The sequence below is a fragment of the Lissotriton helveticus genome, chromosome 3_1 (genome assembly GCF_964261635.1).
Source record: "Lissotriton helveticus chromosome 3_1, aLisHel1.1, whole genome shotgun sequence".
Lineage (NCBI taxonomy): Eukaryota > Metazoa > Chordata > Amphibia > Caudata > Salamandridae > Lissotriton > Lissotriton helveticus.
Genome location: NC_136061.1, coordinates 1,072,520,604 through 1,072,534,001, shown reverse-complemented (window position 1 = coordinate 1,072,534,001; position 13,398 = coordinate 1,072,520,604). Strand labels below are relative to the sequence as shown.

At 42.6% G+C, this 13,398-nt stretch overlaps 1 protein-coding gene across 2 annotated transcripts in view; it reads right to left on the bottom strand.

Annotated features, from left to right (window-relative positions):
• LOC144823278 (sodium channel protein type 2 subunit alpha-like) overlaps positions 1–13,398 on the bottom strand; it is an 859,818-nt gene that overhangs the window by 519,763 nt on the left and 326,657 nt on the right. For both annotated transcript variants that reach the window (XM_078681635.1, XM_078681634.1), the window contains exons 12-13: positions 12,874–13,254; positions 10,219–10,348 (exon numbers count right to left, since the gene is read on the bottom strand). In XM_078681635.1, coding sequence (XP_078537761.1) covers positions 10,219–10,348; positions 12,874–13,254 — 511 coding nt within the window. The remainder of the gene's footprint in view (positions 1–10,218; positions 10,349–12,873; positions 13,255–13,398) is intronic.

The following is a 13,398-nucleotide window of genomic DNA, read 5'->3' as shown; positions in this document are numbered from 1 at the left end:
AATAGCTTTGACAGGGGCACGGTCCCATGCCCCCATGGAGTCATCTTTTATCTTGGCCATCGGTCTAGATATATGACCCGTTGTATTAGAGAGCATCGTATGGCATTTGAGGCATAGAGCTTAGTGTCCCTTTCTGAGCGCGTTAGGTGAGAGCCTAGGGAAGAACATATTCCTGCCATTTGGATCCAACCTCATGAGGTCCTCTCTGGAATATGTCAAGGCATCTGATTTACAAGAGCCAAAGGGACCGAGGACGGACGGGCGCAGACGGGCTTGCCTTAGGCGTGCCTTTGGCACGCCAGTGGTGCGCCCGCTGCGTGCATCCGTTGCGTGGTCGCATCAGCTTGTCTATTAATGGGTTGCGGCTGAGGAAGACTAGCCCGCTAACCTGTATCCGGCTGACCGTTTCCTGCTTCCGATTCCCTGTGGATCGAGCAGTTACCAAGGGTGCCGACATTCAGCCTCTAAAATGCCGTGTGCGTGTGGCGCAATCAGCTTATACAGGTAAAATACAGTAAAACAGTTTTAAAATCTGTTAAGAATCATGTGCCAAATGTAAACAAACCATCCTGGCAGGCATTCAACACAGCTCTGACCAAGAGGTCTAGTTAACGAAGTAGACCATGTGAATGCTGTTAGAAAACATTAACCACCCTTGACATTGGCCGGTTAGGTACTATATGACATGCTAGATGTAATTGTTTGTGCTGCACACACCTTTCTGGTACAGTGTAGTGGAAGGAGGTCACCTTGATGTTCTAGGGCTAAGCTCACAAAGCGCCAGGATGAATTCAAACGGGTAAGCAAACTACAGTTCTGGTTTTTAGAGGAAGTATGTGCAGCAACACTGCCTCTTTTTATGAAAATGGTATGAAAAGAGGAAAAACTGCACAAAATGTATATTGGAAGCCCAGTGCATAAAGCGATAATAACTATTTCTAACTTTGCCAGATTTTAATCAGAGAGGCAGTAAAACGGACCTCAACACCCATACAAGAACTTTGAGACCATGACTCAGATTTGTTGTCTTTACATTCTCAAAACTCTATTATGATTCTTACAACTTCCACCACTTGTGTAAAAAGGGAACATAAGGAGGAGCACAATGCATGGCTCAGGAGACGAGAAGATGGAAGGCACAACTGTGCAAAATTACTCCCTGTCTAGATTTCCCTATTCTGAATAAGGGGTTAAAGCACCCTCTTGGATGCAGACCACAACTGTGCGGAGCGAGTCATAAGTGCTTCATTTCTTCTTTCTCAGCTCATTGTCAACTATGAAGACACTTAGTACAATTTTTGAGCTGCACCAAGGTCACATCTTTGCTTTATCAAAAGCGTTTTATCATTCCAATTACTGTCTTTTTTTCTGCAAGTTCGGTTGAAGCAATGCAGCTTGTAAGTCGCTAATTTAATAAATTAATAGATTTCAAGAAAACAATTATCTCTGTGCGTCTGTAAATCACATCAGAGCCAGTTCTAACGAAAACAAATCTAATAATATTTTGAGGAACAATATTAAAAGCCAAACATCCTCGTTTGTACTGGTCATTTGGGAATGCTCACCACAGCGGCCAGAGAAATTTTTAACAAGCTAAGTAAACATTCAAAAACGTTTTTCAAAATTCATTAATAGGTAGCTTTGAATGAAAGTAAAATATAGCTATAGCTGAATGTGGCACTTTAAAATTAAAACAGCACACATTAAGCTATTCACTATCTACTAACTCCAAACACAACCCTTCAGAAAATACCCTCTGCATATCGTTGCACATCTTCACAAACATTGGACATCATTTTTTATTTAAAAAATAAAAGTGTACAGCACAACTCAATTATGAGTCTTGCAAATATCATGTGTACATATACTAAAACCATTGTGTGTACTATGTTTTATTTTTTCAATATTTTTATTGAAAAGTAAACAAGTAAAGCATCTCTCTATCATTCACTTAAGCAAATTTATCAACAAAATGGCAGGAAAAATGGCCGCCCTATGGAGATGTGAAAATTAAAAATTCTGGAGAAACTTTGAAATTTGAACAATTGCTGGATAAAAAAGAAAAGTGGTTGCATTTTATAGAATACTAGCAGCCCGTCCCGACGTTGTCCGGGTATGAAATAGAATGTGTGTAATGTGTGTATTTGGCAAGGGCAATTTATTTAAAAATCTCGCGTAGACAACATTTTTTGTTTCATTAGAATAAGGACAGAGAAGGGCCAGCTGCAGCCCTGGTTGATGTTAGCAGGCGCGTGTAATTGGTGTAGTGATCCGCCGCCTGAGCCCGGCTACAGCCCTGGTTGATGTTAGCAGGCGCCTGTAATGTCGTTGAATGAGAGAGTTATCAACCGCGGGTACATCCGTTTAATGAGAGAGTTCAGTGACAGCGAGTAGGAGAGGCTGCAGTAATTGTCCCTGCAGACACGCTCATTTGCGTGTTCCTCCGCTTGAGGCCCAGATGCAGGCCTGTTTGATGTTAGCAGGCGCGTCTTCCCCCGCTTGAGGCCCAGCTCCAGCCCTGGTTGATGTTATCAGGCGCGTGTAATTAGTGTACTGATCCACCGCCTAAGCCCGGCTAGAGCCCTGGTTGAAGGTAGCAGGCGCGTCTAATTTCGTTGAATGAGAGAGTTCAGTAACAGCGCGCAGGAGAGGCTGCAGTAATGTTACTTACCAGGCCTCCAGCTGAACGCGTTTGTCATGCCCCCAGCACATGGCCACAGCAGACGATCTTCTGATTAATGTACGACCCACATGGCATGTAGCACACGCCCCCAGCGTTTCTCACGCCCCCAGCGTGCCCCTTGATGTGGCGCAATTGCGTTCACATGGCATGAAGGCCGGACACACGCCCCCAGCGTTTCTCACGCAACCAGCGTGTCACGCCCCTAGCGTGCCCCTTGATGCTGCGCAGCAACGTAATTGGTGCTTGTATGTACGACTCACATGGCATGAAGGGCGGACACATGCCCCCAGCGTTTGTCATGCCCCCAGCGTTTGTCACGCCCCCAGCACATGCCCACAGCCCACGATGTGATGGCCGTACCACACACCCCCAGCGTTAGTCACGCCCCCAGCCCGCGCCTAAAGCACAACGCAGACACACCCACAAGGGACTACTTTGCTGGCACGGTACTTTTACCTTTTAAATGTATATGGTGTCCTATGGTACAATTGTATGTCTTGCACTGTATGATTGTGATGAACACCACTGTTTCTTGAAAATATAATAAAAGCAATTAAACAAAAAAAAATGTATATGGTGGCCGTCTGCATAGCCTATGTCCTTCTGCTGCAACTGCCTTTTCCAACGCTGTATTGGGTGTTGTGATTGGTGCTGTGGTTACTGAGATTACCCGCCTCAAAGGTTTGGGCTCTCTCTTTATAATATTAGTATGGATATCTATACTGTGGAATAACATCTATGGAGAATTCAAATGATTCTATGAAATACTAAACTTGGTTCCACCTCCTATGAATGCTAAGAAACATGTTCAAGTGACTTCCACAGAACACCAGATAAACAGCCATGCATGCACTCATTACAAACTGACTCGAATACAGCAATGCACAGTACACCAGAATTTCTAAGCAGCTCCAGAATCTACTTTGGACCATCCTGAACGGTGGCACAAGGCTCAAACTCAGCGATCCTCACCGACACACTTCCCCCTTTACCTTCACTGGCTCCCCATTCACAAGTCACTTAAAACTTCTAACACACACCTACAAAGCCCTATACAGCACAGGAACCACAAACCTAAACAGCCGCATACACCTTCACAATCAATTAAGGCACCTATGCTGGGTTGGCTTGCAGCCGCATGAAGACGGCTACCTACGTGCTGAGTTCCAATGCTGCGGAATGTGAGTGAACCATCCTGGTCTCTCCCGTAGTCATGAGACCCCACCACATAGTGGGTCTGTGATCAAGGGCCCACCATGCCGTTGAGAAGACTGTGGAGGCAGCCTGGAAGGCCAACAGCAAACCATAAGAGAGCGTATGGGCTGTGGTAAGAGGAGCGACTGCCAGTTTGAAGGCCCACGCCGAGCCCAGAAGAGCTGTGTGGACTGCACCGAAGAGTCTCAATGAGGGCATCAGTAGGCCCGCAGGGGAGGGTCTCTGACACATGTCTCTCTTCCTCTCCACTCTACCCCCGATACTTTTGCAGATACTGGCAACCGGCTACTCACAAGGAAAAGGGCAGCTGCTCAACTGGAGTATGTTGGAGACTCTCCACTTGGAGTGTGGGGAGGTTCTGCGAAGCCCTTTCCACCGGTGAACTGGAGACAGGGGCGTGATCGGAATGGACGGGGGGCATGAATTCACAACATCGAGGGGTGCCTGCTGGTGTCCTGCCTACTGCACTCACTGGATTTATACTATGGATGAGGGAGGCCCAGTGCAAGTGGGGCACTGTGAGGAGATTCCCCAACAACCTGACAGAGGCCAAGGAGAGAGTGGAACCTCCCAGAAGACATAACTGGTGACACCGGAGGGGGTCTTGGAGGGTGCTTTGGATCGGGGTACAGTGCTGTGAGATGCCTAGGCAGCTGGGTGTAGTGGTATCCCACCATGATAGTTGGTATTATCCATCGGTGGCAGCCCTCAGAGGGGGACCCCTGTTTCTCCACCCTCTCTTCTCCCAATTCCCAGGGAGATATACAGGATTGTGTGCCAAAGGACTCAAAATGCCTACTGTGTTCTGCCTGGGCCGGCATATATGGAGGACTCCATGAAACCAGCTAGACCCCCCTTGGTCAAATACTGTCAGATCAGGGAAGAAGGCTCCACCCCCCCAGTCATGGACCGAAACTTAGAGAAGCACACTGCCACTATCCTGGCAGCAATAAAGGACACTGAAACGGCCCTGGAACTTAAAATTGTTACAGTGGCGCAGGAATCAAACCTCCTTAACGCAGTTCATGCAAAACTAGCGGATAGAGTATCAACTGTAGAGTACACTCTTATGGAGGTGCAGTCTGCTTTAACCTCTTCGCTGCGGCCGCAATTTTTCTGCTGTGCGGTAAACATTAGAACAGGGTGGGGCCGTGACGAACCCCAGCCGTCATCCGCACACGCCCACCGCGGGAAGTGACGGCTGGGGTTCGTCACCAGCATGGGAGGGGTTAACAGAGACCATCACCCACATTAGAACACAGGAGAAGGAAATTGTTAGGCTAGAGGAAAGGGCAGAAGATGTGAATGGCTGGTCCAGCTGAAATAACGTCCGGATCGTGGGACTACCTGAGAGGGTAGAGGGCCCCAGTGTGGAGCTGTTTCTTGCAGAGTGACTTTCCTTGGTGATCCTGGAAGGAATACCTTGGAATGGTTTACAGTGGAGCGAACCTAGAGGGCACCAAGGAGACCACCAGTCCCAGGTGCACTGCTGCTGGCCATAGGGGCTAAGCTGCTTAATTTTTGAGATTGGGATGCCATTCTGCATGCAGCACGTTCACATGGCCCATGGATGATGCAAGATGTGACAGTCCATATCTTTCCGGATTATAATACACTTCTACAATGTCAATGGGAAGCTTTTTGAGGAGTTAAGCAACACCTAAGATTCCAAGATTTTGTTTTTATGGTGCAATGGACGTACCATGCATTGCGGTGGCAGCCAGGGCAGTTGGGAGGGTAATTATTTGCTTCAAATGTTATCTGACTGCGCAGATCATGGGGAGGGGTTGTATTGTACAGCACAGAGGGACCATTATGATGAGCGATGATGCACACAGTGACCGTAAGATATGCTACTTCAAAATTTTAACATGGAAGGTTAATGGACTGGGTAACCAAATCAAGGGCGACTGGTGAACAGGGCACTGTTCTGCTATGCGGTAAATGTGGTGTTTTTATAGAAACAAATCTGAGAGAATCTAATTGTGGCTTCCTTGGGAGGGATAGGTACACAATGGTTAGTCACTCTGGGTATTCCTCTGGATCCTCTGGACCAAAAAAAGGTTGCATTTCAATTGCAACAGACCTCATCCGATGATAGAGGATGCTATACTATGTTACTGAGTAAGTGAGAGGGGGAGCCAGTTGCTTTGTTTAATATATATATATATATATATATATATATATATATATATATATACATATACATATATATATATATATATATATATATTTATATATATATATATATATATATATATCCTGTCAGGATTGCTGACTGAGATTTTGGCACTTTTGAGCACCATGCTGATTGGTCTCTCTTCTGTGACAGTGTTAGCGGAAGGGGACATTAACAAGATAATAGACCCCACATGGATATAACATCTGCCCCCCCCCCCCACTTGGTGCCCTGTGAGTGGGGAAATTAGGTACCTTTGTGATGGCCTTGGGCTTGTTAGATGTGTGGAGATTGCGGCACAGGACACATAAATAACGACTCCTTTTACTCAGGGGCACACAACTCTCACTCCAGGATAGATTACTTTCTTACACCACTAGGAACACGGTACAAATTCACTGAGTCAGACTTTAAGGTGAGAGGTATCTCCGATCACTCGCCTCTGTGGAATACCCTAACCATATCGACTTTCTGAGGGAGAACAGGCTGGAGAATGGCCAAGTGACCACTCATGAATGTAAAGGTACTGGACAGCCTTGATAAAGTGACAGCATTATACTTCAGAGAGAATTCTGTGGAGGCTACTGATGCAATAACTCATTGGGAGGCTTAGAAGGCCACCATAAGGGAAGTGATCACTGTTTGAATGTTATTTTTGAAAAACCAATAAACATACTAATAAAAAAAGACACCTATGCTGCTAACTCTCACTTGCACACACCCCTGCATTCACAAACGCCAAGCAGGAAGTTGCTCCTTCTCTTACTTTGCTCCCAAAATATGTAATGACCTCCCACAACACATCAGAGCCTCCTTCTCGCTACTTGAGTTTTACAAGAAGCTGAAAACCTGGCTGTTCGAATAATTCTGTGGGGACCACATGCCTACACACCTGCTTAAGCACCTGGATACCCAGGAGGATGATTAGTACACTCTACAAACTGACATAACATAACATTCTAAAGTTCACTTCTGATATAAGTGGTTCAAGTGTACTGTTTCTTGACACAGATCTAAATGCTGGAGCACATTCCAGGCAGGCATAATAAAGGAGAAATGGTTGAATTTCTCCATACTTATCAAGTTGTGCATGCGTCCTGCACTGTATGGCACACATACAAACTGTACAACATTTCAAATCAGGATTTTGGCACGGGAAGTAGAAATTCTATGTGTGACAGAATGCACATACCCTTGCACTGTGAAACAAGGGTGTGTGTACTGGTGTTTGGCAGTCTAAATTGCACCAGCCCTGGGGGCAGTGCTGGATTTAACCTTGTGGAGACCCCTTGGCAGTTGAAACTTTGCCCCCCCAAATTATCTCTTAATACTTTTTTAATTTTATCAACCAACAATATATTATAATAAACCAACAAAACTGTAAATACTCAATGGGTACAAATACATTAAGTATTTAATCTATAGAGTCTTTAATGTAAAGTTTTTGTTCCTTTGAGTTGATTCATTTTTTTCTATCTTTTGGAAACAATTTAGGAAAGCTTGATTATCATTTTCTTTCAAGATCAAACCAATATTACATTGATCCATTGTGGCAGGGCACCTAGAAGGAGTGGGGCTCATAGACTGATGCCTACTTTGCCTAATTGGTAATCCGGAGCTGACTGGGGGAGATAAAGCCAGCACCTATGACACAATACAGCAAGACAACTTTAGTTGGCATCACAGTTTAGTAAATGTTCCCATAAAAATAAGTTAATGGTAAATATATATCGAAAATAAATTAGTAACAACTTGATAAAAATCATACTGCTCAAAATGTATTCCACGGTGTGAGCCCACTGCATAGCAGGGAATGTAAGGTAACATCAAAGAGGACAAATTGAAAACAAAATATACACCCACCTGTGAGGAAAAAATAGATTAAGTGGAATATTGCCATGCACTTGTACAGAAATAAGTCTTACAGGTGTGAAATAAACCATGTGAGTAGCAATGTTTACAAAAAGAACTATCCAATCTCTAAATCCCAGTCATCTACAAAAATTAAAGAAAGATTGTTGAGTTAATAAAATTATCTATTTCTGTTCCCATAACTGTATTGAGGTCCTGTATTTATGGGGACCTTTTAGAAGTCTTATTTAAATTTACATATCAGTTTTACTGAAATCCCAGTACTCTAGTAGCCACCAAAGCCACTACATATGTTTGTGACTACAGGAACTTCATTATCTTTTCTTTGCCAGCATGCCACTGGGAGCGGGCACATTTGAAAGGTGCTCCATATACTGACCAAACATCACAATTGTGAATAATCGCTTTTGTTGGGAGCCTTTAAGGTGGTCTTGTCTGAGATCTGTTATATATAGAATAGTCCATATGCTAAATAACTATATATTCAATGAGAGTTTTTTTTAGCTTGGTTAATGGGTTTGATTATTGGGGCTGCTGTCAGGACCGGACTGACTACCGGGCGTTTTGGAATGCTGCCGAGCTGAGGGCTGATTTCACTGCGGTGGGGGCTGATTTTTTTGATGGAGACCTGCGTGTGCTTCAAAATAATGAATGCAAAACGAATTTTGTACAGTACACGCAGGTCCCCATCAACGAATTCAGCCCCCAACTCAGCAGCATTCCAAAACACCCGGTAGCCAGTCCGGCCCTGGCTGCTGTATAGATATCTGCCAATCTCAACAAAGTGTCATTTTTCTGTTGTACCCACCTGCTAGTTGGCTTTTACTGATTTTATGGGAAATCTTGCATGCAGTTGCTTATGGCATGGTAAGCGCTCACTAAGTCATACGATGCCTTAAAAATTTCCTAGTTGGTCAATTACAATCTGGATCATTTGCTTACGTACCTGCAATTTGATAGTTGTGGTGTGATCCATCACTATTTTATTATTGCATTGTTGCTTAATGCAGCCAAACATAACCTGAATTAATCTGTTATTGTCTTACATATAATTAGACTAATGCATACACTCATGCCGCTTACTCAATAAGACCCAACAATGGGAAAAACAACATAGTGACTTTTTCTAGTTAAATGTGCAATATCTCATGAAAACCACTTTATTTGTCACTTTCAACTGAGTACGAGAGCTTCTACATTCTTAAATTAATATTGCCTTTCAGTTTGATAGCTGATATTAAATAACATTTTGCAAACCACTTTAATGAGAAAACTCTTAGCAATCACATCCTTTTCAAAATGAAACTTAAGATATAAAGTTCTTAACAAATCACTTACAAATATCCACAAACACAGTTTGAATACCTGACAAAAGCTTCAAGCATTCCTTAAAGAAAATCAAATAACTACAGAATAGCTAAATAGGATATTTTATTGTTGGAAATATTTCTTTTGACTTATGGATGAATTTGTAGCCTGAAACATGTGCTTAAACTACATAATGGTATACTCTTATTCACCTTATGAACCTCAGAAACAAACCTGAAAATTATTGTCCATCCTTAACTCACATGATGTGCACTGGGTTAGGCCATTAATTAATTTAGCAACTTCATTTGACATTTTTTCATAGGTTTTACTTCAACTGCCACACTGTACAAAAACAAGTTGGATATTCCAACGCTGCTCTCAATATCATCAGAATTTCAGCATCTTGCTGAATGAGCTGTTGCTTTATAAAGTACACTGTGCACAAAAGGCCCCCTGAATTTTGTTCACAATTTTATGTAGGAAAACTGTGCAATCTGCAGTTTGCAGAAGCAAACATATGTACACAATATAGCAATTCATAAACAGTACATTTTGACATATACCTCCACCGGCATTCTATGAATATCATCTATGTTATTCAGTATACTTATTATTTGAATACTGCTACCATGTTATTGCTTAGTTTGTCAGCAGCACTTACAAATTTGACAAGCAATATTTGTCAAAAAGTTTTGTTGTTTGCTGCTGTGGCAACAAAAAAATATTTACAAGTTTACACTTTATTCTGTGAAATACCCTGAAAATGGTTGCTTTAACTAACACTTTTCAGTACCATATTCATACTCGATTTCTTCAAGAATCAGCCTTATTAGCCCGCACACTGCATTCAGAGATGACTCCATGTTTCCGCACACTTAAGGTAATGTGAGATACAGTATGATGTAGCACCACAAACCACAATATAGAAATCAAATCATGTTAGAAATGGGTGAATTACCTTCCATTGTGTTTGATAGAATGCTGGCAGCACTCAGAGCTCGTTGCCGGAGCATAGGATCTTCCAACAAATCCATTGACACATGGTAAGAGCTCAGCCTTCTCTTCTTCATTTCTGTCTCTGTGCCAACCTGCAAATTAAGTAATGGTATATTAAACGTTCACCTGCAGTGACAGGCTCAGAATTTGTCATTCACATCCTGCAAAGGTAGGATCTGGGTCAAGGATAAGCATGCTTCATGCAGAATTATATCTCTTTTATTCATGCCAGGCATGTCTGTCCTATGGTAGTACGGAATATCGGAAGCAAAATTATTGTTGGACACGTTATTGTATCAATAATATTGAGGAGAAAAATAGCATGAAGGTAAGTTTCTATAGGTAAGCAAAGTGTTACTATATATAACCCCAAATATATGTACCCTGACGATATATATATAAATGTGTTCAAGGTACGCAGATGTGGAGTTCAGAATAGTAAATCCATACTTACGTATTTGCACTTATCTTCTTGGTATTTGGTCCTAGATATGTTTGACTTCATATTTTGTCCACACAATATTTTTGTTTCCTATACCCTGTCAGTGATGCCTGTCCTATAGCTATAGTAGTTTTAACAGTGTTGAAAACTGGTCATAATCCTGTTGTCCAATGGAAGAATTGCACAGTCCATTGGGATGCTGGAGAATCCTTAATGGAGAAGCTTGCATTTGCAGAAATATGTGATCATTTAATTAGGACATCAAATGTCTTTTTGTAGAATCCTAATTTTATGTTTGGCTAATGTTTAATAAATATTGATGATTTGCTTGTCTATGGCATCCTACATGCATCGGTATTCTTTCATCATTAAATTCTATATTGTGCCTGGGGCCTTGCTGCAAGGCCTTTCTGCTGCCCTCCTTTCCTGCTCAAGAGAAGAGGGCCATCTCTATTTCCCCCATTGCTGCTGAGCCTAAGATACACAGATCTGATCTGTGTATGGGGCAGCAGAAAGGCTGCATTATGTTCGCTGTATCAACAAATAAAGCTGTAGGCACAGCAGGACTAGCTAAACTGTAAAATTATTAGCAAGAGTTTAGCTTTAAAAACTGCAAAATGTTCATTTGTATGAGAAGCCTCACGATATTGCTGCCCATAAGCAAGTGTTTGATATCAGATACACTGTGGACACAAAAAGGAATCTCCTGGTGCAGTTCAACCTTTTACATTTGGTAAAAATAGCAGCAGACTACTGTGGTCCCCTGTGTCTATCATATCAATGGCAGTTCTCAACCAAGGGCTACAGTGACCTATATGTGCAAGATGATCTATGGCAGTCAACTCAAACATAGCCACTTGAAATCTGATATTATATGCCAGTTAACCGAAGTACACATTCTTGAATGCTGATTACACGTGTCAGTCCACTCGGCCATTCTTTCTCGAGCCCTAATTATAACATTGTCTACACAAATATTTGGATTCTTGTGTATTTGTCATGATACAGTTGGCCATAAATGCAGCCACGGCCACTGCAGGTAAGAGCAGTGGGGCGGCTGGGGGGGATTTCGAGAGACGGCCATGAGGGAAAATGAATTATTTATTTAAATATGCCCCAACTCCAGCAACTCCCCCCCCCACCCCCGGCCGGGATCACCGTTCTTACCTGCAGCGGCCGCGGCTGCATAAATGTTCCAGTAAATTTGGATCCCATGCACAAAATTGTGATCCATGCGCAAATCCTTGTCTCAACAGGGATCACAGTTATGGCACTTATTGACCGGGTGTGCTGAAATCTGCAGCCCTCTTTGAAATTTCGGCAGGTGATATCTGCTGGAATTTTTTATGGAAATGATCTGGTAATACCTCCAAAAGTCAGAATAGATGCTCTTTATTTCACCCAATAAATTACCCTGGAGTCAGATTTTATTGGGTGCAAAAACTACTGATTGCCCCTCTAAGACCTCATTAGCAGGCCCCTAAGGTTATATTAGACCAAAAAGTGATTAAAGGAAAATAGATTTAAACATTAACGTGTTGACACCTACACAAATGCCCCAATGTCAGTATACAAAGGCATTCAATAACTGTGTTCATAGATTATATTTGCCATATGCATTCCTATGTATAAATGGTACCAGATACTTCAGATAGACTTTTTTTCATTTTAAACTAATAATACGTATATTTTCAAAACAAATCAGGAAAGATTTGCATGTCAAATAGCTAAGTTTCACTCTGGTCTGAGGCTTTTCCATTTACAGTGTAGAATTTGTGGACTTATTTCTCACAGTATGACTAGTATCGTTTTTTCAAATAAAATGAATGAAGCCTATATGGACAAGAAGAGAAAACCTGTATCCCATTGGCTAACGTGTAACTTTTAGGATGATTCAAAATGTAGTGTCATTGGCCTGCAAACCAAAATCCAAGAATTTGACAGCTTGTGTTGTTGTGTGAACATGTTAACAAATACTGTAAATGCATGGAGCTAGGAACCGTCTATGGGAATATCGATGCGGTGCCAGTTAGTATATTAAAGGCATTGCCAGAAGCAGGTTCATTCAAAGCTAGACCGACCAGGTATAATTCCCAAGGAATTCCATGGTGGGGAAATACTGGCTGATGCAATCAGAACGGGCCACCATGCCTGAACTATTTCAAACCTCCTTACATTGTCATCAGAAGGTGGTTTATCTATTATCACCTCTGGCAGAAGCAATCCAACGGGCGATGTGGGAACCGATGGACCACCGACCAAGGAAACCACTCCGTTGCAATCCACCGTGCTGTGCATCTTCCCGTTCACTGGGTGCACCGGCAGGATCCTGGACACCTTACTGGCTTGACTAAGGTTACTGTTGCGTCGTTCTCTATATCCATGAGGCACAAAGAGGGATCCCCGTCTGCTTTCATTGTCCTCAAAAGTGCTGTGCTCGTCATCGGCAAAGTCATTTTCTGAGCCGACGTCTTTCCCGCGTCCTCTGTTGCTGAAGAGACTGGCTCTGCTATTGCGCCGAGGGAAAAACAATGAATCACGAATGCTCAGCATGGACTGCAAAATTAGAAGAGATAAAAACAGTGTCAGAAAAATTATCAAACAGCATTAATATCCTAGAACTGTGACACTAACTTCAGTCATAGACATAGAGGTACATATATTTGACAATAAATGAGAAATACCATTTTCCTGCCTTTT